This window comes from Hyperolius riggenbachi, chromosome 5 (genome assembly GCF_040937935.1).
Source record: "Hyperolius riggenbachi isolate aHypRig1 chromosome 5, aHypRig1.pri, whole genome shotgun sequence".
NCBI lineage: Eukaryota > Metazoa > Chordata > Amphibia > Anura > Hyperoliidae > Hyperolius > Hyperolius riggenbachi.
Window position 1 is genome coordinate 199,397,737 of NC_090650.1, and position 26,750 is coordinate 199,424,486.

The 26,750-nt window shown below is 43.5% G+C and overlaps 1 protein-coding gene across 1 annotated transcript in view; it reads left to right on the top strand.

The window, feature by feature from the left end:
• The window catches only part of ITGA9 (integrin subunit alpha 9), a 565,489-nt gene that overhangs the window by 531,802 nt on the left and 6,937 nt on the right, over window positions 1-26,750 (top strand). Inside the window, exon 27 of the mRNA XM_068236571.1 lies at window positions 16,611-16,730. Coding sequence (XP_068092672.1) covers window positions 16,611-16,730 — 120 coding nt within the window. The remainder of the gene's footprint in view (window positions 1-16,610; window positions 16,731-26,750) is intronic.

Consider the following 26,750-nt stretch of genomic DNA (forward strand, 5'->3'; position numbering starts at 1 on the left):
GTAGACAATCTTCTGCAGCACATTACAGAGTACATAGTCATGTCACTGACTGTCCCTCAGAGGAGCTCACAGTCTAATCTTACCATAGCCATGGTCTAATGTCCTACCATATTATTATTATGTACTTATAAAGCCCTGACATCTCCTGCAGCACTTTATAGAGTACATAGTCATTTCACTGACTGTCCTCAGAGGAGCTCACAATCTAATCCTGCCATAGTCAGAGTCCAATGCCCTACCATATTATTATTATTATTATGTATTTATAAAGCACTTACATCTTCTGCAGCACTGTACAGAGTACATAGCCATGTCACTGACTGTCCTCAGAGGAGCTCACAATGTAATCTTATCATAGTCATAGTCTAATGTCCTACCATGTTATTATTATGTATTTATATAGCTCTGACAACTTCTGCAGCACTTTACAGAGTACATAGTCACTGCCTGTCCTCAGAGGAGCTCACACTGGTCGATTTGCCATCAGATTCGACCAACTGACAGATCCCTATCTGATCGAATCTGATCAGAGAGGGATCGTATGGCTACCTTTACTGCAAACAGATTGTGAACCGATTTCAGCCTGAAACCGTTCACAATCTGTTGCGGTGGTGGTGGTGCTGCTGCCGCTTTCTCGCCCGCATGTCCGCATACATTACCTGCTCCGCCGGCGCGACTCCAGTCCCCAGGTCACCGCTGCTCCGTCTCCGCTCTGGTCTCCGGCCCCGGCATGCTCTACTTCTTCCTGCCCGGCAGGAAGTTTAAACAGTAGAGCGCCCTCTACTGTTTAAACTTCCTGCCGGGCAGGAGGAACTGAAGCATGACGGAGACCAGCGCGGACACGGAGCAGCGGTGACCGGGGGTAGTCGTGCCGGCGGAGCAGGTAATGTATGCGGCTCTATTGCGTCGGTCGTCGGGTACTAAAACGCCGGTAGCGACGCGCTATCTACCCGCGGGCGATCGGCGTTAATTTTCCGCACGGAGCGATCGACGGGATCGGACAAAAAGGATCGAAATTCGGCGTGTAGCGCAAATGATTGGCAGCAGATTCGATCCCAGTGATCGAATCTGCTGTCGAAACGGAGGCAAATCGGGTCAGTGTATGGCCAGCTTAATCCTACCATAGTCACAGCGTAATGCCCTACAATATTATTATTATGTATTTACATAGCACTTACATCTTTAAAGATTACATAGTCATGTCACTGGCTGCCCTCGGAGAAGCTCAAAATTTAATCCTACCATAGTCATATGCCCATCGCAGTCTAGGGCCAATTTTAGGGGAAAGCCAATTAAGTTATCTGCATCTTTGGAATGTGGGAGGAACTGGAGTGCCTGGCGGAAACCCATGCAGACATGGGGATAACAAACAAACTCCTGTAGATAGTGCCTTAGCTGGGATTTGAACTGGAACCCAGTGCTGCAATACAAGAGTGCTATCTGTTATGGCACCATGCTGCCCACACATTCTAGCCACATTATGCTAGAAAAAGACGAACAACATTATAGACATTATTAGTAGAAGGCTGTTAGTAGGCTGTTAGCACCATCAAAGGGAGACCACTAGCAAGTAGGTGTTTGTTTGCCCGAGGGGGGGCCTCGTAAAAAAAATTGCTATGGGGCCCAGTGAGTTGTAGCTACACCCCTACTCCTAGCAACATAATCTGGGGGCTTCCTAATACTGGGGGGCACCTCTGGCTATCATTACTGGGGTCACATCTAGCTGCCTAATACTGGCCGCCCCTCTGGCTTTTACAAACTCATACTAAAAGTAAAAAAAGAACTAACTTCCCCCTTAAGGTCATCACATGCCTGATGCCTGACCCTAACCTCCCTTCTTAAAGTGTACGGGGAAAAATGTTACTCACTTTGGGTACTTACCTCAGTAGAGGGAAGGCTCTGGATCTTCCAGAGGCTTCTCCTGTGCCCCTCCTCCTCACTGTTTCAGTGCTGGCACCCCCTAAAGCTTATCGAAGAGCCATTGTTGAGAAAGCAAGTGGCGGATCCATGTTACTGCTCAGGCGCAAGCCATCCTGCACCTGCACAGTGCTGCCATGCTCATTGTCATACAGGAGCGCAGCTGTGAGCTTCAGGGGGACCCTGCACTGGGCTGGCGAGGTGGAGGATCCAGAGACTTCCCTCCACCAAGGTAAGTATCTACATTTTTGGCTAAAGTTTCCCACAGGTTTGCTTTAACATAAATCCTTTCTTGATGCCTAACATTATCCTTATTATTATTGATTTATAAAGCGCCAACATATTCCATGGTGCTGTACAAAGTAAGAAAGTGACAAAAAGTAGCATGATGATGATAAAACATGTTTAACAAAATCCAAGACACCAAAGGTGAGTGAGCCCTGTCCTTGCAAGCTTACAATATAAGGATTTATATTATATTTATAACATGAAAGATTATCCTCTCTCTACCTTGTACACTAATGCTAATCTTCCTAAATTACACTTACAATAACCCCAGCTGAGAACTCTAGCCCATACAGTTCTTTTGTCTGCGTCAGATTTAGCATCTAACACCCAATCCATCCTCCTATAGCTGTAGTCCACTTATTCAGAATGATAGCAGTGCCTGTCGATTACACACCTCAAACTATGCAACCCTGGTCAACAGTGTAACATGCTGGCACAGGGTCATGTGCACCAAATTCAACTGCTTTAGAAATCAGGAGTAAGGGTGCTGGGAGAGGGGAAAAATCAGTAATACAGAAAATGGTATTGTTGATCAGGTTTCTATTGTTAGCAATTAAAAAGGAAATATTTCAATTATTCTGGCCTTTTACTTTGTTTGAATTAGCATAGAAAGTTATAACAACCTTTCTTGTTTCCTGCTGATTTTTGTGGATGTGGACGCAATGATGTTATGTAATATAGGTAACCTTATTTTGCAAGGTGCTATTTCAGAAAACCAGAGGCTGTGCCCTGGAATATCCATGGCACATTTGACTTCAATATGAATGTGCAATTTTGTCCCGCAGTTTATGTGCAGCCAAGCTAAATATTTTTCTGTGGATTTAAGTAGACTTGGTTTAATAGCATTTTTAGGTTTTTTTGCTGTATTTTTTGTGTGAAGTATCATAGAGCTTTGTAATTATAAACTATATTATCATTTTTAATTACATGCAGAGCACATTTATTTCTTTGATCTAATACAGATGCAGAGGCGTATCTGAGTAATATGGTGCCTATGGCAAACACTAAATTTGCGCCCACCCCCCCTCAAATACTAGTTTAAAGTGTCCCTGTAACATAAATTGAGTAGCCATGGTCCCTTATATTTTAGATTTAACCTCCCTGGCGGTAAGCCCGAGCTGAGCTCGGGCTATGCCGCGCCGGAGGATTTCTCAGGGCCTGCTGGGGCGTTTCGCCCCATTCAAAGTGCTGTGCGCGCAGCCAGCACTTTGCTAGCCGCGCGCACAGCTCGATCGCTGCCGCTCTGCGGCGATCACCCGCACGCAGCGGCGAAAGAGGGCCCCCCCCCGCCAGAGCCCTGCGCTGCCCGGACCAATGAGTTCCGGGCAGCGCTATGGGCTGGATCGAGTGCGCATGACGTCAGGACGTCGGCTGACGTCCATGACGTCATGCCGATCGTCGCCATGGCGACAGGAGAAGCCAAACAGGGGAACGCGTTATATACGCGCTCCCCTGTTTGCTATTGATGCCGGCGACGATCGCACTAGAGGGCCACATGCGCCCTCTAGTGGTGTTTCATGTAGCTACCACTCTGGTAGCTTTACATGAAACAAAAAAAAAAAATACAAAAAAAAGGATTTTTGCCCATTTTTTTTTTAAAAAATTAACCGCCAAGGAGGTTAAGTAGCCATGTGCCTCAAATGCCAATAAATAGTCTGGCTGCATGCTGAGGTGGATGGGGGCAGCATCCGGCTGCTTGCTGGGGTGGGTGGGTGTTAGCATCTGGCTGGGGTGCGAGGCAGAATCTGGCTGCTTGCTGGGGCGGGTGGGTGGCAGCATCTGGCTGGGGTGGGTGGCAGCATCTGGCTGCTTGCTGGGGTTGGTGAGGTAGCAGCATCTGGCTGGGTGGGTGGGTTTTGGGTGATGGCAGCATCTGGCTGTATGCTGAGGTGGGATGGATGGCAGAATCTGGCTGGGGTGGGTGGGATGGATGGCAGAATCTGGCTGGGGTGGGTGAGGTGGATGGCAGAATCTGGCTGGGGTGGATGGATGGATGGATGGATGACAGAATCTGGCTGGGGTGGATGGATGGATGGATGGCAGAATCTGGCTGGGATGGATGGATGGAGGGCAGAATCTGGCTGGGGTGGGTGAGGTGGATGGCAGAATCTGGCTGGGGTGGATGGATGGATGGATGACAGAATCTGGCTGGGGTGGATGGATGGATGGATGGATGGCAGAATCTGGCTGGGATGGATGGATGGGTGGATGGAGGGCAGAATCTGGCTGGGATGGATGGATGGCAGAATCTGGCTGGGATGGATGGCAGAATCTGGCTGGGATGGGTGGATGGATGGCAGAATCTGTCTGGGATGGATGGATGGCAGAATCTGGCTGGGATGGATGGCAGAATCTGGCTGGGATGGATGGCAGAATCTGTCTGGTATGGATGGATGTCAGAATCTGGCTGGGATGGATGGATGGCAGAATCTGGCTGGGATGGATGGATGGATGGATGGCAGAATCTGGCTGAGGTGGATGGATCACAAACACTGGTCCACATGACAGCCCAGAGGCCCCAGGTCTCTCTCACTCACTGGGGCACCCAAACCACCATGCGACACCTAGAGGGAAGTGCGGGCAAGCCCTGGACCTGACTGGAAGTTAGCAATTGTGTTTGTTGCAGTTGGCATTCAGTTTAGAGGTGGTGGGGTGAGTTCCCTGAGGTCCAGGGCTTGCCCGCACTTCCCTCTAGGTGTCGCATGGTGGTTTGGGGGGCCCCAGTGAGTGAGAGAGACCTGGGGCCTCTGGGCTGTCATGTGGACCAGTGTTTGTGATTTTAAATTTTATTTTTTGCAGCTTCTACGATGCGGTTGACAGGTGAGTGGTTAGGGAAGGGACCGTGTGGGAGATGTGCCTACACGGGGCGTCCCTGTTAAACGACGCAATTCACGATTGCGTCCAACCGAAGCCTCCCACCTGAATGCTAATCTATGTAATTCCTGCTAGGTATGGTACAGCAGGCAAAGGGTGTATGACAGTGCACCTGATTGGCTGACAAGCGTCTGCTGGCCAGATAGAGGCAGGATATTGCTCTGACTGGAAGTTAGCAATTGTGTTTGTTGAGGTGGATGGATGACAGAACCTGGCTGGGATGGATGGGTTTGGGTGATGGCAGCATCTGGCTGTATGCTGGGGTGGATGGATGGCAGAATCTGGCTGTGGTGGATGGATGGATGGAATAATCTTGCTGGGGTGGATGGATGGCAGAATCTGGCTGGGATGGATGGATGGATGGATGGCAGAATCTGTCTGGGATGGATGGCAGAATCTGGCTGAGGTGGATGGATGGATGGATGGATGGCAGAATCTGGCTGGGGTAGATGAATGGATGGATGACAGAAACTGGCTGGGGTGGATGGATGGATGGCAGAATCTGGCTGGGGTAGATGGATGGATGACAGAATCTGGCTGGGGTAGATGGATGGATGGATGACAGAATCTGGTTGGGGTGGATGGATGGATGGATGGATGGATGGCAGAATCTGGCTGGGGTGGATGGATGGATGGAATAATCTGGCTGGGGTGGATGGATGGCAGAATCTGGCTGGGATGGATGGATGGCAGAATCTGTCTGGGATGGATGGATGGCAGAATCTGGCTGAGGTGGATGGATGGATGGATGGATGGCAGAATCTGGCTGGGGTAAATGGATGAATGGATGACAGAAACTGGCTGGGGTGGATGGATGGATGACAGAATCTGGCTGGGGTAGATGGATGGATGACAGAATCTGGCTGGGGTAGATGGATGGATGGATGACAGAATCTGGTTGGGGTGGATGGATGGATGGATGGATGGATGGATGGCAGAATCTGGCTGGGGTGGATGGATGGATGGATGGATGGAATAATCTGGCTGGGGTGGATGGATGGCAGAATCTGGCTGGGATGGATGGATGGCAGAATCTGTCTGGGATGGATGGATGGCAGAATCTGGCTGAGGTGGATGGATGGATGGATGGATGGCAGAATCTGGCTGGGGTAAATGGATGGATGGATGACAGAAACTGGCTGGGGTGGATGGATGGATGACAGAATCTGGCTGGGGTAGATGGATGGATGGATGACAGAATCTGGTTGGGGTGGATGGATGGATGGCAGAATCTGGCTGGGGTAGATGGATGGATGGATGGCAGAATCTGGCTGGGGTAGATGGATGGATGACAGAATCTGGTTGGGGTGGATGGATGGATGGCAGAATCTGGCTGGGATAGATGGATGAATGACAGAATCTGGCTGGGGTAGATGGATGGATGGCAGAATCTGGCTGGGGTGGATGGATGGATGGATGGCAGAATCTGGCTAGGGTGGGGTGGGTACTCACAATGTTTCAGCACTCATTGCCCCACCACGTGTAGCACAGAAATTCAGTCAGTGACCAGCAGATCTGCATCTCTCTCCTTCCTGCAGCCACTCTGTAATCCACCGGCTGGGTCTGTTCAGAGAAGCAGGAAGACCAGCCAGGTGATTGTAGAGCAGCTGTGGAGGGGGAGAGGTGTCGATCTGCATGTCACTAACTTTCTGTGTTCTTCTGGTGGGGAAACGACTGCTGGAATGTTACTGTCCCCAGCAGCTTAAGAGGGAGGGAGAGCAGACATGGAGCTGCAGCATTCCACAGCCTAGAAGCCCTGAGCAGCCATCACTGATCTTCGGTGCTCAGGCAGAGGTGATGGCTGCAGGACATGAGGTAATATAGTCGCTGAAACAGCTGAATGGAAGGGGAGGGAAGCTGTAATGATCCCTGCCCACTTGATTTACACAGAGCGAGCGGAGGGCAGAAGCAAAGCATTGATTCACAGCACAGGGAGGAGGAAGAGGGAACTGCGCCCCCCTAGTAGCTTGAAGGAGGCGGCGCCCAGGGCATTAGCCACGCCTGCACGTCTGTAGATACGCCTCTGTACAGATGGAATTGTACAACCACAAGATCTGTGGCAACAGGCACAGTAAAACTGGAGGAGCTGTATTGTTATCGTAATCCCATACAGAATGTTCTTAGTTGCACTTCTAATTACTTTAAAAGATATCCAAATAGCATTGCATTGTTTTAAAAACTGACACAATCCTTTTCTGGAAAATGAATCTGCAATTGCACTTGGATATTTATGTACATGGTGTATTTTAAAGGAGAATTTTGAGATCACAAAAAAAGCATAATATGCTGACTTCAGTCCCAGCCTAAGGCTGATTATAGCCAGGGCCACCATCAGAAATGTCTGGGCACCAAACCGGGCAAACCTACTGAGCCCCCCTTAGTCCTGCTTACAGCCTTTTAGCCCCAGCCCCCTGAAATTCATCTGTTGCTCCCTAATCCCCCACCCTTATATTTTATCCGGTGCTCTCTCAAACCCCCTATTTATGGATGCCTCCACTGCCGTTAGCCAAATAATATATTTAGTATTTTTCAGAGCTTAGTGCGGCAGCTAATGTAAAGCCTCAGTATGTTCAAATAAAGTGAAATCAGTCAGCAGGTTAGCACTCACTGCTGGGTCCACAGAGCCTCTCTCTTGGGCAGTGACGGACGCAATGGTCCCAGTTCTCTCTCTCACAGCTGGCAGGTATTTATTTACTGTATTTATGAAGTGCCAACATATTACACAGCACTGGCCAACATATTACATAGCACTGTATCATTGGACTCCTTCACCTGATGTCTCTTTCTTTCCGATTCGCTTTATTCAGCTGCGGAGCCAGTACTCCATCCCTTTCGATACCCTCTCATTCAGTTGGCCATTCTGCATGCTATAACTTTGCATTATAATTCAATGGGGAATATAACAAGGTATATGTTCATTCAATAGAATATTCATACATGAGAAACATTAGGAGGATAATCCTTATTTTGTGACCTTACAATCCAGAGGGGAATGGAATGGAGACGCTACAGTCCTGGCCAAAAGTTTTGAGACTGTCAATAATATTGGAAATTAGAAAAGTTGGTGCTTAAGTTTTTATAATAGCAATTTGCATATACTCCAGAATGTTATGAAGAGTGTTCAGATGAATTGCATAGTCCTTCTTTGCCAGGAAAATGAACTGAATCCCCAAAAAATCTTTCCACTGCATTTCATTGCTGTCATTAAAGGACCTGCTGAGATCATTTCAGTAATCGTCTTGTTAACTCAGGTGAGAATGTTGACGAGCACAAGACTGGAGATCATTATGTCAGGCTGATTGAGTTAGAATGGCAGACTTGACATGTTAAAAGGAGGGTGATGCTTGAAATCATTGATCTTCCATTGTTAACTACGGTGACCAGCAAAGAAACACATGCAGCCATCATTGCGTTGCATAAAAATGGCTTCACAGGCAAGGATATTGTGGCTACTAAGATTGCACCTAAATCAACAATTTATAGGATCATCAAGAACTTGAAAGAAAGAGGTTGAATTTTTGTTAAGAAGGCTTCAGGGCATACAAGAAAGTCCAGCAAGCGCCAGCATCGTCTCCTAAAGAGGATTCAGCTGCGGGATCAGAGTGCAACCAGTGCAGAGGTTGCTCAGGAATTGCAGCAGGCAGGTTTGAGTGCATCTGCACGGACAGTGAGGCAAAGACTTTTGGAAGATGACCTGGTGTCAAGAAGGGCAGCAAAGAAGCCACTTCTCTCCCTAAAAACATCAGGAACATATTGATCTTCTGCAGAAAGTATGGTGAATGGACTGCTGAGGAATGGGGCAAAGTCATATTCTCTGATGAAGCCCCTTTCCGACTGTTTGGTGCATCTGGAAAAAGGCTTGTCAGGAGAAGAAAAGGTGAGCGCTACCATCAGTCCTGTGTCGTGCTAACAGTAAAGCATCCTGAGACCATTCATGTGTGGGGTTGCTTCTCATCCAAGGGAGTGGGCTCACTCACATTTTTGCCAAAAAACACAGCCATGAATAAAGAACGGTACCAAAACACCCTCCAACAGTAACTTCTTCCAACAATCCAACAACAGTTTGGTGAAGAACAATGCATTTTCCAGCACGATGGAGCACCGTGTCATAAGGCAAAAGTGATAACTAAGTGGCTCTGGGACCAAAACGTTGACATTTTGGGTCCATGACCCGGAAGCTCCCCAGATCTTAATTCCATTGAGAACTTGTGGCCATTCCTCAATAGGCAGGTAGACAAACAAAAACCAACTAATTCTGAGAAACTCAAAGAAGTGATTATGAAAGAATGGATTTGGCCCAGAAGTTGATTGAGAGCATGCCCAGTCGAATTGCAGAGGTCCTGAAAAAGAAGAGCCAACACTGCAAATACTGACTCTTTGCATAAACCTCATGTAATTTTCAATAAAAGCCTTTGAAACGTATGAAGTTCTTATAATTATATTTCAGTACATCACATAAACAACTGAAACTAAGATCTAAAAGCAGGTTAACAGCAAACTTTGTGAAAACTAATATTTTTGACAGTCTCAAAACTTTTGGCCAGGACTGTAGGTAAGGTGACAAGAGATCTAGCCGATGAGGCAGCAAGTTTTCTTGGCAGCTGGTGCAGGTGTGGATATGCATTTACAATGGGGCTATGAAAGATTGAAGAGGGGCATTTTGGTAGGGCTTGAAGGCTCAGAGCATGGTGGAGAAATTGTGAAAGAGAGTTTCAAAGAAGAGGTAAAACTCGTAAGAACATGCAAGAATTTGAATTGATGTGGATTCTCTGGGTAATCGGCAGCCGATAGAGGCATTGGTAAAGAGAAGCAGCACTGAAGGAGTTGGAAGAGAGGTGGATGAGATGGGCAGCATAGTTCAGTATGGACTGGAGAGGAGCCATAGTAGGATGTTGCAGTAGTCAAGCTGGGATAATATTGATGCTTGTACTTTAGTAGCTTTGTATGAGGAAGGATATAAAATATTGACATGGGAATACCAGAGTTCGTTAATGAGGTAATAACATAAATATAACAGGTCTTACTTGGTTTTATATGTGTTTATATTGCCATCAATAATATATTTCACAAGGAGAATTGAAAACATTCGTTTTTACAGGCCTTGGTAGCTATTAGAGTGTGAGCCCCTCTGAGGGACAGTGACAAGACAGTATACTCTGTACATCGCTGCGGAAGATGTTGGTGCTATATACTAAATAAATAATGATAACAGTGTGAAATATGAGTGTAGAGAAAGACGAATGTCTGTTAGTGTAATATCCCTTTAAACATAAAATGAAATTAATACTTATAAAATAGATTTAAGCTGATAAAACAGAGTTAATATTGCAGTTTCCTTTCCAGTCCTCCTGCAGTACTATGTATTAATAGTGGTTATTGAAAGCAACCACAAGAACAAATGTGGCTATGGAATGGCTCTTTCACTTGGCAAGGGAATTGAGCAGTTACATTTTTGTAATGGTTTCATTCTGCTTACCACCCCCTCAGCAATGAAAGTAAGAGATGTTATTGTAAGAAAAGGTCAACATTATTATAAGTTTTCCCCTGACACTTTGTTTGGCATAATCCTCCCTGCCTTTGGCTGCAGGTAGACTGAAGGGGCGCACAAACTAGCTACTTTACACTGAATTGAGTTTTCATTCTGCTCAAAAATCAAATCTACAATATATAGGAAATGTGAGGTTTATTGTTTCATCCCGTGCACTGAGGGATCGTATTTTAATTTAAGTTCAAAAAGCAATGCACATCTGAAAATACCCCCAAATATTTGTATCAACTAATCATTATTTTGCTTTTGCTTTTGACTCTTGCCAGGTAAAATGTTTTCACTAGAGGAAAAATGTTAACAAGAATCAAGATATAAGCTCTAAAATGAAACATGAAGCAAGATCAATGCCTTATTTGTGGCCTCTTTAGAAAATACGATTCTAAATGTTTTTCCTTAAGGGATCTTGAACCGAGTTTCTGGTTACAATAACTGGTGCAAGAGAAAGAAACGTGTCCTAGAAACCAATGCACTTTCACTTTTCATTTTGTCATGTGCATTAGAGAATATAGCAAGCTGTCTGGCTTCCATCCATATCTCATCATAGATTACATTTGTCATATTTCACCTCCTCAACCCTCATGCATTTGCATATATGTAGGAGGACATGCTTAGTGGTGGGGAGAAGTGTGCGAGTTTCTGAAAACACTGCAATGTAATAAGATACAGAACTGTAGCAAAGGGAGGGAGGAAGCATAGAGAGGACTGTTGTATAATAAGACATGAGTTATAGAGGTATGAGGTATACTTAAAGTACAACTGAAGTGAGAGGAATATGAAGTCTGCAATATTCATTTCCTTTTAAACAATATCAGTTGCCTGGCATCCTACTGATCTTTCATGCATCAGTAGTGTCTGAATCACACACCTGAAATAAGCAAAAAGAAACAAATCTAGTCAAACATTTGATCTGCATGCTTGTTCAGGGTCTATGGCTTAAAGTATAGAGGCAGAGACACCAGCAGGACAGCCAGGCAGTTTGCATTATTTAGAAGGAAATAAATATGTCCTGAGACTGGATATCATGACATAAGGATTAATATAACTTATGAATAGAGATGGTCTCTGCGATATGAATAATTCTATATAAAGGTAAAGGGGAAAGGGATTGTTTGAGAGGCAATGAAATGGAGAAGCCCAGCGGTAAATAATTACTGCGTGGTCACATAAAAGCACAGCAATAGCGATAAAACAGTCACAGTACCTGCTGCTGTGATGTACAGATGTGTAGCGATGTGCAAATAATGACTCACAGCTAGCAGGAATGTACAGTGGTAAGCATAGATGAGTCTGTTCCAGCGTGGGGAGCCACGCACATAAGATGACATCACTCCCGCTAGTAGGATCCAAATACAGCGGCCGGATGTGATGTCACTCCTTCTGCACTCCACACAACGTTCCAAGGGCCGTCGGCTAAAGCTTCCTGGACACGGAGCGAGAGGATAAAAAGAAAAATAGTGCAGACTGCGTCCACAGTTGACAAACTGCGCTATACACATAAGCACTTACTAGAAATATTCTTGTTTAATAACACATAAAATACAATTCCCAATCCGGATTTCAGCTAATGCCTTCATCAGGGGGCGGCCCTTGGAATGCTGTATGGAGCGCAGAAGGAGTGATGTCACATCCGGCCGCTCTATTTGGATACTACTTCTCCATTCTCCATTTTATTGACTCTCCATTATTGCAGGGCATTGGGACTAGCCTTGATAAGCCCAGGGCTGCTTGTCTTTGACGTGCACAGCCTCCAGTATTTCGTAGATTGTTTGAGAGGGTGTTAAGCATCAATTCTTTTCACTGTCAAAATAGTCAGTGTACCTGGCTCAATATCGTCTATATCATCTTCAGTAACTACATTGTGCAGCCAGGTAATAGTGTCCAAAATTCAATGTATTGGTACTTACAAAAAGGACTGGTATAAAACAGCGCAAGGTGATTAAATAGCAGCAGCGCTGTTGATTAATTCAAACATGCTACTACACCCATATACACCTCTCACAAGACACATTGGGGTACCCCTCCTAAGCGTAGCCAGAATATTTCACAGGCAATTGGCAAAGGAAGCTAATAATAGCCCACAAATTATCCACGGAAATACGGAGAGTGAAAATGTTGAGGCAAGACAGCCAGGATCCAGGAGCGGGGGTTAGTTGATATTAACAATTATCTACATTCCAATAATGGATGCATTCAGTCGTCAATCCTGTGTGCATATTGTACTCATAACTGAAGCACCTCTACCCATCTCCGCTCACACTGCTGGCAGATCCGCCATGTTCTTCCGGTCTCTCGATCTTCAATTAGCTATTGATTGCTGATTGACACCAAGCTAGGCTTAGTTTGGGGCTCCTTTCCTCCACGGGACTTGATGCACCTCCACACTTCTGCATTGATGGTGCACAAAGCTGCCGCCAGGAGTCAGTGAGGTTCAACACTACTCAGGCTCACCAGCTGCAGCTAATGCTGCTCAGTTCCTCAGTCAAGCGAATGGTGTGTCAGGCAGGATAATGTGGCAAACGCCAACAAGTTTTACCCCATGTGTCCCAGGCTTCATCAGGATGGAGTCTAAAGGGCAGGCCTGCCTCTTAAAGTTAACCGGGCATCACCCCTCTTACACAGTGATAATGCATACAGCATGTGGGGAGAAAAAAGTTCAGGAAACGTGCATAATCTCTTGGGGAAATAGTTCTATTCTACAGACAAATGTAATGCAAACTGTCTAGAGCTTTGAATGGGACAATCAACTCTGCTTCATTTTGATTTGATTAGGTCAATTCCATTCCATTAAATTTGAATGCTTTTTGGAATTTGCATCTTATTGAACATCTCTTCTGTTGTACAAAAGCAGTAGACTTACTTAAAGTGGGATGAAACTCCATATTAACTGAAAAAGAAAAGATCATCCTATAAGAAGTACTGGTAACTTACAGTGGAATGCGAAATTTTGGGCAACCTTGTTAATCGTCATGATTTTCCTGTATAAATCGTTGGTTATTACAATAAAAATGTCAGTTAAATATATCATAGAGGAGACACACACAGTGATATTTGAGAAGTTAAATGAAGTTTATTGGATTTACAGAAAGTGTGCAATAATTGTTTAAACCAAATTAGGCAGGTGCATAACTTTGGGCACCACAAAAAAGAAATGAAATCAATATTTAGTAGATCCTTCTTTTGCATAAATTACAGCCGCTAAATGCTTCCTGTAAGTTCCAATGAGAGTCTGGATTCTGGTTGAAGGTATTTTGGACCATTCCTCTTTATAAAACATCTCTAGTTTATCCAGGTTTGATGGCTTCCCAGCATGGACAGCTCTCTTTAACTCACACCACAGATTTTCAATTGTATTCAGGTCTGGGGACTGAGATGGTTTTTACAGAATGTTTTACTTGTTCCTCTGCATGAATGCCTTGGTCTGTGGGTTGACTCTCACTGTTCTCACCATTTGTCGCTTTTGTCTATCCAACATTTTTCTTGGTCTGCCACTTTGAACCTTAAATTGAGCTGAGCCTGTGGTCTTCCATTTCCTCAGTATGTTCCCAACTGTGGAAACAGACAGCTGAAATCTCTGAGACCGCTTTCTGTATCCTTCACCTAAACCATGATGGTGAACAATCTTTGTCTTCAGGTCATTTGAGAATTGTTTTGAGACCCCCATGTTGCTACTCCTCAGAGAAAATTAAAAGAGGAGGAAAACTTACTATTGACCCCCCTAAATATTCTTTCTCATCATTGGATTCACCTGTGTATGTAGGTCTGGGGTCACTGAGCTTACCAAGACAATTTGAGTTCCAATAATTAGTTCTAAAGGTTTTGGAATTAATAAAATGACAACAGTGCTCAAATTTATGCACCTGCCTAATTTTGTTTAAACATTTATTGCACACTTTCTGTAAATCCAATAAACTTAATTTCACTTCTCAAATATCACTGTGTGTGTCTCCTATATCATATATTAAACTGACAATTTTTATCATAACAACCAACGATTTATTCAGGAAAATCATGACGATTAACAAGGTTGCCCAAACTTTCGCATCCCACTGTATTTAGCTTACTTATCTTGTTGTTTTTAGTGTTCACTATTAGATTTAGGACAAATGCGATATGGTGGTTTCAATGGTTCACATCTTTACTGTTTCTCTGTGATGCAAGTGGCATCACTTCTGCTCCTTTTTTTCTGATCACAAACCAGAATGACAAAATTGGTGATTGAAGATGAAGGAGATTCTTATATTTTCCTAATTAGGTTATGCACCACCAGGGGAGGGTTCTGTGTGAGAGTAGGAAGAGGTTAGGTCATTGTAAAATATCGGTAAACACTACCGATATTTTACTGTGTGAATATAGTAGAATATCAGAAAAACTACAGATATTCGACTTCTGTTATCCTGCGCCCTTTTAAACATGCAGCTTTTTCAAATATATGCAGCTCCAGGGGCTTCCCTATTCTAATGTGAGTATCTAATTTTTTTCCCAAAAAATGTCTTCAGGTATACTACACTTTAAAAAGCTATAATATCATATTTACATACATATCCAAACATTCAATTTCTATCCTCAGTAAGTTTTGTGGACTGTCAATAAAATAATACACTGCTTTCACATAGTCAGGATTATATGGATGGAAATGTTTCAAAACATTGAAAAGTAACATTTACTAGTGTGTCAGAGCAGTTTGAAGTAACTATATATGCTGGCATGCAATGTGTGTAGCACATTCTCATGCCTGGAAATAGAAAACCTCTGAATCCTTTATCCTTTGGAATGTAACCCATTCAGTCGCGTACGTACGAAAAGGGCGTCGGGAAAAAAGGGCGCGTGGTATAAACGATAAATGGAAATATCGTTTATAGAAATTATTGTGTAGAATTTCGTTTATAAATAGTGTTTTAAGAATTTATAAATCACTAAATAATGTGTATGAGATCGGCAATTCTTAAAACGTTAATCTTCCCTGTTTGTAAAGTGAAACTTATATTTTCGTTTATTAAAAACCCTCCCTGTACCTATCCCTAACCCCTAGACCCCCTGTTGGTGCCTAAACCTAAGACCCCCCTGTTGGTGCCTAAACCTAAGACCCCCCTGTTGGTGCCTAAACCTAAGACCCCCCTGTTGGTGCCTAAACCTAAGACCCCCCTGTTGGTGCCTAAACCTAAGACCCCCCTGTTGGTGCCTAAACCTAAGTCCCCCCTGTTGGTGCCTAAACCTAAGACCCCCCTGTTGGTGCCTAAACCTAAGACCCCCCTGTTGGTGCCTAAACCTAAGACCCCCCTGTTGGTGCCTAAACCTAAGACCCCCCTGTTGGTGCCTAAACCTAAGACCCCCCAGTTGGTGCCTAAACCTAAGACCCCCCTGTTGGTGCCTAAACCTAAAACCCCCTGTGGATAATAATGTTTTACAGACATTAATAAATAAAAAATGTAAAGAAAAAAAATGTAAATTATTTTTTTGGGTGGATAATAATGTGTTAGAAATGTTTTAGAAATAGTGATTTATTATCTTCATAAACGTTATTCGTCACGGGCTCATTTTGTAAACTTAAATCATCACAAACATAGTTATAAATCCTTAAAAATCTCCGGGCGCCGTTATAAATCCTTAAAAATCTCCGGCGCCTTATTTTCCCCGTTCAGCGCCCATTAAACGATATTTATAATGGAAGTGAATGGGGCGCCCTTTTTGTCCACTTGTCTCATGCGCCCAAATCTACTGCTTCCCATTCAGTCATTCCTTCACTTTTGCTTCCTTCACTGACCCCTTATGGAGACCTCCTCTTTATCCATTTAGCATCTGTAGACTCTTCCAGTTTGTCCTGTGATGACCAAGACTTTAAAGGTATACTGCACTTTGCACATCTGCTTTTTTTTCTTCAGTCACTCTTAGTACCCATGTTATTTATTTAGTTTGTCAATAATTAGTTATTTTTAGTTAACTTATGTTACTTCAAGTGTTTTAAATGGATGCAATTTCATTCCAGGTGATTTTTGAGGCCTTACATAATCTTGAACCACGTGGTTATGTTGTTGGTTGGATTATTGCCATCAGCTTACTAGTTGGGATTCTTATATTTTTACTCCTGGCTGTATTACTATGGAAGGTAAGTCATTTTTAAACTTTTAAACCTTTTCCAATTTAATTACTAGCCTATATTTTATATAATGTAGAAGAATGTTGCGAGATGCTACATTTTAGGTTTTTTTTTTAGATAAAGTATTTGAATGTTCATAGTGATACTATTTACAGCAGCTAAGTGGCTAGTAGTCTTGTCTTGCAACACTGGAGTTTCATGATCAAATCTCAAAATTGAATAGCGTGTGCAAATCATCCCTGTATTTTACCAATTAAAATTCTTACTTGCAGATGGAAGTTAAATTTAAGAAAATAAAATTGGGTTTTGGCCAGCTTTACTTATTACTTTTTGAATCTTATACACAGATTTATTTTATTATTATGATTTGTATTAAAACATTTTTTTTAAACTAGCCAATATGCACACAGGTCAGCACATAGGGATTGGTAGGGGGAGCAGACTTTTGGCACTGTAGCAAAGGGTTGTAAGCACACAATACTGTATATGTGATGGTTGTAGGACAACTGAAGGGGCATAGAAGTCAGGTGAAATCAGATGAATGGATTGAGTGAAGTAAACATTGTCGATAGGGTAGTAGAGATGAGATGAAGGAGTAACAGAAACTATGGATGGGTGGGACAGATGAATGGGGAGCTCACAGTGGGGTGGTGGGATAGATAAGGGGTGGAAACATCATGGAGTCTGACATAATGAGATGGTAGGGCAGAGGAATGATGCATACACCACAGCGGAAGGGCGCACAGTGTGTTTGAGTGGTAGCTGGACAAAGGAGAGATAAAGGGTAGATGGGTAGGTGACATTAATCGGACATTGCATTAGAAACACTTTATCAGAGGTCACCACTCATTCTTGAATATTGGCAAGATTGCTATAGCCTTTGCATGTACCACTGGAAAGTTAGTTGGCCAACAACCACAGAAACTCCCCTGCTGGCTCAGCATTACCCCATGGGCTGCTTGGTGAAAATGTGTTAAGTTTGCTACTGTTTTGTATCATCAGCATATAGTGCATTTCATAAAAACTTCAAGGGTTGTTGGAAATCCAGCTTTTGGGTTATTACCTGTGGTAGGAAATTGCATACATAGTTTTGAAATAAAAACACTAGTGTTAGAAGCCAAAGAATAATTTCATGAAAATGTGTACAATACTTCAAACTTCGTAGCAGTAAAATGTGACACTTTAATATTACATTGTGGGAACATAGGTCTCGTGATATATAAGAATGAAAAAAATTACAGTTTGAATTTAATATCATAAGTTATCCAAGTTGAACTGAAGTCCTTGTAATAGAGTTTCTTCTGATACTTCCTCTAGCGTTCCTCTGAATTCTGCTGGCCAATTGCTCTTTATGAAAAGGACATTCCAAGATGCATTCTTTCATTCAGCTTTTTTTCACTTGCTCATTTTATTGTGGCAATCCCTTTTCTTGGAAATTCCTGAAAGTAATTATAAAATTATACACAATAATGAGCAACACCCCTACCACATTGCTTTAATCAGAAACCTTTCATGTATGCTCTGTGTATGTACTCTGTGGAGGAAAAATGTAATTATAGCAATAGGACTTTTAATTTGGTTTGTTAAGAAATGTTTGGATGCACTATAATCTGTTAGTTCAGCATCCAGCTAAATATAACTTTTAGCTGCCCGACTTCAGACGTTTCTTTCTGACCACTATCTTCCATGGTACAAAAAGTGGAACCATGCACCATGACAAAATCATCTTCATGCATGACAACACATCATCTCATGCTGGACGGAATACCTCTGCATCATTTGCTGCTATTTGCTTAAAAGAAGAGAAACGCATGGAGTGGCCCCATCCTCCCTGATTCCAATCCTATTGAAAACCATTGGAGCATCCTCAAGCAAAAGATCTATGAGGGTGGGCGGCAGTTGACATGGAAACAGCAGCTCTGGTAGGCTATTCCGACATCCTGCAAAGAAATTCAAGCACAAATTCACCAAAACGCACAAGTTTCATAGATGCAAAAATTGTGAAGCTGCTATCAAATAAGCGGCCTTATGTTAATATGTAGCGTGACCTGTTAAGATGTTTGAGATTGAAATAACTTTTGATTTCAATAAATATTCCCTCCAGGAACTTTCAGTCATCTGCAGTATCCCAGGGTTTTCTCCAGCCAGTTGATTCCCTCCTGGGTTCCTAGTCTGTCAGCTCCCTTCCCAGGCTCTACCTCTGACTGTCAGAATCTCTGGGACTTACCCTGTCAGCCAGTACCCCTCCTGGGATCCTAGCTGTCAGCTCCTTACCCAGGATTCCCCCTGCCTGTCTGTTGCCTCCTGGGAACCATACATACCATACTTCCTTCCTGGCTTTTTTCCCTGTCAGCCAGTTCCTTCCTGGCATCCCTAAGGTTAGGCCTACCTGTCCTACTAGTCTGTCCTTGCCCAATGGTCCACTCGCCCAGTTTCCCGTTATCCCGTCAGGTACCCTCTGTTCTTTCCATTACGGGTGCGGTAGTCCTAGGGGTCGTGACCTGCGAGCCCCAGGAAGCAAAGAAGTCTGCCACCCACTAGGGGTGACGGCCCATCATCCCTTTCAGGGTGTGCTGGTGAAGACCCGTGCTCGTTTAGACTCCATGCCCTGGGTCTGCTCGCCCCTTGATACCAGTGATGGGATCAACATAACCCCGACAGTTCGCAAGAACCCTGACACTCAGATCTCGCACATGTGCGCCTGCGCTGCTTCACTTACTACAGTCCTCAGCAGTGAGATCTGAGAGTTGGTAACAGGATAGGGCGTATCACCCGGAATCCTTGACACCCAGGGTAAATAAGACGACTCCTGAGTTTTCAGAAGATTTTCAAGGGTTAAAAAGTATTATAAGTCTTATACACCAGAATATACAGTATTTATTTTTTATACCACTGCACTGTAAATGGCACTTTTACTGAATCTGGGCATGATTGTTTTTATAATCGTCAATTTGGGAATTCCAGGTTCTCATAATATAGACCTCATGGCAGAATTCTCCACTTAAGAAGCCATTACCAGAAAGCCTGGCTGGGGTCTTCACAGACTTTTTACAGTGAGTTTAGTAACATGCTAAAGCTTCTTCTGGCATAAGAGATGAAATGCAGTATCAGTCAGGTATCACTGTCTTTGAAATAGCCTATTGGAAACAGATGAACTATACATAGGGCTGTAGGATTATGGCTATACTGCACTCAGCACACCACATCTGAAAATCATTTCTACTCATTGTCAAAAATGACTTATGATAGCCTGACTGTGATCTAATTGTTCTCTAGTATGTGTGGTATGTGAGCAGCAGCTCTTAGGACAGTTTGATGTATTAAATGTGCATGTATCTCCCACCCCCAGAAAAAATATAGGTGTGAAGTCCGGCTATTCATTTTTGTGTTTTTTTTTCTTTTACTTCTTTATATAAAATTACTTCTTAAGAAAATGTATGTATAGCAACTAACTGTAGCATGAGTTGGAAGAAAAGAACCTCCTTCACTGTAACTGAGCCAGTGCCAAGAGAAACAGAGCAGACTGAGTCAAAAGCTCCATGCAGGCAGCTCGGTTAATTCATTTGCACAAAAGAAAAACATAATTCCTAAACTATTAATTTCATTAGCCAGAACCCTGTATACATTTTTCATTTGCTCTGCCATCTTCTGGTGTATCTCTACATATCTTTTCCCTATGTATTTGATTGCATCAAATTTACTTAGTACAGACCTTTTCATTTTTACACATTTCCTAACCCTGTAAAAATGGGGGTTACATTAAAATTGTTAAAACTGAACTTTGGGCAAAAATGCTCCTACAGATGAGAATTTGACAGTGGCGTAACTTGGTAATAGTATGGTGCCTATGGCAATCACTACATCATAGTTTCTTCCGTACATTTGTTATCATTGTCTGGGTTTTTTTTTGGTGCAGGATGTCTTCTGTTACTTTTTCACAAATCTCTCTTCTTATTCCATCTCTGTACCCTATTGTAACACTAAACTTCCTTCCTTTTCCTTTTAACTCCTAACACTAAGGGCTGGTTCACACGGGCGTCTGCCTGGCTTTCTGTGGCGTCGCGTTTAGTAGCGTTGCGGCGGCTACGTGTTCGGGCTTTCAGCAGCCTTCTCATAGCTTTCGGTTGCGGTCGGCGTTTTTGTTCCGCTAGTGAAACATTACTCGTGGCAGTTAACTGCCCCAGGGCGCTACATGTAGCGTCTAGGGTTGCCTTGAACGCCAGGGAAAATCGGGACCTGAACGCCGTGTTCGCCTAAAGGCCGGTAAAGCCTGGTACAAACACGCTGGATAGTGTAATGGTTAAGGGCTCTGCCTCTGACACAGGAGACCTGGGTTCAAATCTCGGCTCTGCCTGTTCAGTAAGCCAGCACCTATTTCAGTAAGGAGTTTCTTGGGCAAGTCTCCTTAACACTGCTACTGCCTACTGAGTGCGCTCTAGTGGCTGCCTCGCAAGCGCTTTGAGTCCGACAGGAGAAAGGCGCTATACAAATACTGCCATTACTGCCATTATTCACTTGATCCGCGTCTGAACCAGCCCTTACTACAATTAAATACTGCTGTAGAGGCAGTTTAGCTTTTATCTGCAGGCTGCACTTCTGTTATAAGACAAATACAAAATGCCCCCGGATACATAAATTGAGGCACCATGGATCCCTAGATATTAGAATTCAGTAGCTGGGCTGTGTGCTGGCTGGGGGGTGGATTATGTGAATACACTTTTTATACAGAACATGTGAACAGTGTTTTTAATACATGACACGTTATGCCTTATTTCAGTGCAGCCGAATGCCCTATTATGAATATGGAATGATGTATACATGTGTTGCTTTTTATTCACTTCAATGAAGATGGCCATGGCTCCTGATGGGCAGAAAGCCATGAGAATCTAATGTTTGCTGTTTATTGCACATTATGACTGCATCACAAGCTTACAATAACATCCCCTTGTATTAAGACAAAGCATCTCAACTTGCAGTCCCTTGGCTTAGTAAATCAGCCTGCCAGGGTAACTAAAAATGGCTGATGTGACAGATCATGGTATTTCAAATTTGAGGTTCAAAAGTTAGAAAAGAACGCATGCATGAAAAAAGGGCGCCAGGAAAAAAGGGCCTGGATCGATAACGAAATGGCGCCGATGGATAACAAAATTTCATTAACGATAAACATTGTTAACGAAATTGGTTAACTATAAATATGGTTTTAAAACAGAGGGGAGTTGATAACGAAAATATATTAACATTTAAAATCGTAACGTAATTCCACAATACAGCTTAACCCAACCCTACTCTCACACAAAACCCTCCCCTGGTGGTGCCTAAAGGTGGCCACACACCACACAATTTTTTAAATATCTGTTTAATTTAAGAATTGCAATCAATTTTTCTTACTGATTGTAACATTTCAAAAATATGACCAATGTGCCACACACGTATGTTCAATTTTTCCCCAATTATGATAAAAATGATTGGAAACTCTGACAAAATTGCTAGGGTGTGTGTATTAAAAAATTGACAATCTAAAGGTGGCCACACATGATACAATAAAATGATCTGATTTTACGGCAATTCGATAAAAACGATCGGATCTCCCGGAAAAATAGAAAGCTTTTCTTCATTCGACTGAAAAATCCGATCGGATTTCTTGTTTTTTCTGATTTTTATCTATCCGGAATGCCAAATATTTTTCTTCAATTTCTCTAAAGATTGTATGGTGTGTGTTAGATTGTCAATGTATTAATATACACACCCAAGCAATTTTCTCAGTTTCCAATCATTTTTATCATAGTTGGGGAAAAATTGAACATAGGTGTGTGGTACATTGGTCATATTTTTGAAATGTTACAATCAGTCAGAAAAATTGATTGCAATCAAATTAAATTGAACAGATATTTAAAAAATTGTATGGTGTGTGGCCACCTTTACACACACCATACAATCTTTAGAAAGATTGAAGAAGCATATCTGGCATTCCGGATCGATAAAAATAGAAGAAAACGGGAAATCTGATCGGATTTTTCGGTCGAATGAAAAAAAGCTTTCGATTCTTTCGGGAGATTCAATAGTTTTTATCGAATTGCTGTAAAATCGGATCATTTTATTGTATCGTGTGTGGCCACCTTAACCACTTCCCGACCGCCGCATGTGCAAATGGCGGCCGGGAAGTGGATCCCGCAAGGACCGCCGCATGTACAATTGGCGGCGGTCCTTGTACGGGCATGGGCGGAGCGATCGCGTCGTTCGTGACGCGATCCTCTGCCGGGGACTGGCTCCGCCCCCCTCGCGCTGTAACCCGCCGGCCGTTTGGAAGCGCCGGCGGGTTACTAGCACCTGGATCGCCGCATACAAAGTGTATAATACACTTTGTAGTGTATACAAAGTGTATTATACAGGCTGCCTCCTGCCCTGGTGGTCCCAGTGTCCGAGGGACCACCAGGGCAGGCTGCAGCCACCCTAGTCTGCACCCAAGCACACTGATTCCCCCCCCCCCTTGCCCCCTGATCGCCCACCCCCCAGACCACTGTTTGCACCCAATCACCCCCCTAATCACCCATCAATCACTCCCTGTCACTATCTGTAAACGCTATTTTTTTATGCCCTAAACTGCCCCCTGCTCCCTCCTGATCACCCCCCACCCCTCAGATTCTCCCCAGACCCCCCCCCCCCCCCGTGTACTGTATGCATCTATCCCCTGATCACCTTTCAATCACCTGTCAATCACCCATCAATCACCCCCTGCCACTGCCACCAATCAATCAGCCCCTAACCTTCCCCTGGCGGGCAATCTGATCACCCACCCACACCAATAGATCGCCCGCAGATCCGACGTCAGATCACCACCCAAGTGCAGTGTTTACATCTGTTCTCTACCCTAAACACCCACTAATTACCCATCAATCACCCATCAATCACCCCCTATCACCACCTGTTACTGTTACCCATCAGATCAGACCCTAATCTGCCCCTTGTGGGCATCCAATCACCCGCCTACACGCTCAGGTTGCCCTCAGACCCCCCCTTATCAATTCGCCAGTGCAATATTTACATCTGTTCTTCCCTGTAATAACCCACTGATCACCTGTCAATCACCTGTCAATCACCCCCTGTCACTGCCACCCATCAATCAACCCCTGTCACTGCCACTCATCAATCAGCCCCTAACCTGCCCCTTGTGGGCAATCTGATCACCCACCCCCACCAATAGATCGCCCGCAGATCCGACATCAGATCACCTCCCAAGTGCATTGTTTACATCTGTTCTCTACCCTAAACACCCACTAATTACCCATAAATCACCCCCTGTCACTGTTACCCATTAGATTAGACCCCTATCTGCCCCTAGGGCACTCAATAACCCGCCCACAACCTCAGAACGCCCTCAGACCCCAGCCCTGATCACCTCGCCAGTGCATTGCTTGCATTTATTCCCCCCTCTAATCACACCTTGAGACACCCATCAATCACCTCTTGTCACCCCCTAGCACACCTACCCATCAGATCAGGCCCTAATTTGCCCCGTGTGGGCTCCTGACCACTCGGCCAAACCCTCAGATCCCCCTCAGACCCCCTTCCAATCACCTCCCCAGTGCATTGATTGCATCTATTTTCCCCTCTAAACACCCCCTGAGACACCCATCAATCACCTCCTGTCACCCCCCTAGCACTCCTATCCATCAGATCAGGCCCAATACAACCTGTCATCTAAAAGGCCATCCTGCTTATGACTGGTTCCACAAAATTCGCCCCCTCATAGACCACCTGTCATCAAAATTTGCAGATGCTTATACCCCATAACAGTTATTTTGAGACATTTGGTTTCCAGACTACTCACGATAAAATGCCAGGGCAGTATAGGAACCCCACAAGTGACCCCATTTTAGAAAAAAGACAACCCAAGGTATTCTGTTAGGTGTATGACGAGTTCATAGAAGATTTTATTTTTTTGTCAAAAGTTAGCAGAAATTGATTTTTATTGTTTTTTTTTTCACAAAGTGTCATTTTTCACTAACTTGTGACAATAAATAAAATCTTCTATGAACTCGCCATACACCTAACGGAATACCTTGGGTTGTCTTCTTTCTAAAATGGGGTCACTTGTGAGGTTCCTATACTGCCTTGGCATTTTAGGGGCCCTAAACCGTGAGGAGTAGTCTAGAAAACAAATGCCTCAAAATGACCTGTGAATAGGACGTTGGGTCCCTTAGCGCACCTAGGCTGCAAAAAAGTGTCACACATGTGGTACCACCGTACTCAGGAGAAGTCGTATAATGTGTTTTGGGGTGTATTTTTACACATACCCATGCTGGGTGGGAGAAATCTCTCTGTAAATGGACAATTGTGTGTAAAAAAAAATCAAACAATTGTCATTTACAGAGATATTTCTCCCACCCAGCATGGGTATGTGTAAAAATAAACCCCAAAACACATTATACTACTTCTCTTGAGTACGGCAGTACCACATGTGTGACACTTTTTTACACCCTAAGTGCGCTAAGGGGCCCAAAGTCCAATGAGTACCTTTAGGATTTCACAGGTCATTTTGCGACATTTGGTTTCAAGACTACTCCTCACGGTTTAGGGCCCCTAAAATGCCAGAGCAGTATAGGAACCTCACAAATGACCCCATTCTAGAAAGAAGACACCCAAGGGTATTCCGTTAGGAGTATGGTGAGTTCATAGAAGATTTTATTTTTTGTCACAAGTTAGCGGAAAATGACACTTTGTGAAAAAAAAAATTAAAATCAATTTCCGTCAACTTGTGACAAAAAATAAAATCTATGAACTCACCATACTCCTAACAGAATACCTTGGGGTGTCTTCTTTCTAAAATGGGGTCATTAGTGGGGTTCCTATACTGCCCTGGCATTTTAGGGGCCCTAAACCGTGAGGAGTAGTCTTGAAACAAAAATGACCTGTGAAATCCTAAAGGTACTCATTGGACTTTGGACCCCTTAGCGCAGTTAGGGTGCAAAAAAGTGCCACACATGTGGTATCGCCATACTCAGGAGAAGTAGTATAATGTGTTTTGGGGTGTATTTTTACACATACCCATGCTGAGTGGGAGAAATATCTTTGTAAATGGACAATTGTGTGTAAAAAAAAATCAAACAATTGTCATTTACAGAGTTATTTCTCCCACCCAGCATGGGTATGTGTAAAAATACACCCCAAAACACATTATACTACTTCTCTTGAGTACGGCAATACCACATGTGTGGCACTTTTTTGCAGCCTAACTGCGCTAAGGGGCCCAAAGTCCAATGAGCACCTTTAGGTTTTACAGGGGTGCTTACAATTAGGCACCCCCCAAAATGCCAGGACAGTAAACACACCCCACAAATTACCCCATTTTGGAAAGTAGACACTTCAAGGTATTCAGAGAGGAGCATAGTGAGTCTGTGGCAGATTTCATTTTTTTTTGTCTCAAGTTAGCAGAAATGGAAACTTTTTTTTTCTTTTTTGTCACAAAGTGTCATTTTCCGCTAACTTGTGACAAAAAAATAAAATCTTCTATGAACTCACCATGCCTCTCAGTGAATACTTTGGGATGTCTTCTTTCCAAAATGGGGTCATTTGGGGGGTATTTATACTATCCTGGAATTCTAGCCCCTCATGAAACATGACAGGTGGTCAGAAAAGTCATAGATGCTTCAAAATGGGAAAATTCACTTTTTGCACCATAGCTTGTAAACGCTATAACTTTTACCCAAACCAATCAATATAGGCTAAACAGGTTTTTTTTTTAATTAAAAACATGTTTGTCCACATTTTTCGTGCTGCATGTATACAGAAATTTTACTTTATTTGAAAAATGTCAGCACAGAAAGTTAAAAAAAACATTTTTTGACAAAATTCATGTCTTTTTTGATGAATATAATAAAAAGTAAAAATCGCAGCAGCAATCAAATAGCACCAAAAGAAAGCTTTATTAGTGACAAGGAAAGGAACCAAAATTCATTTAGGTGGTAGGTTGTATGAGCGAGCAATAAACCGTGAAAGCTACAGTGGTCTGAATGGAAAAAAAGGGTCTGG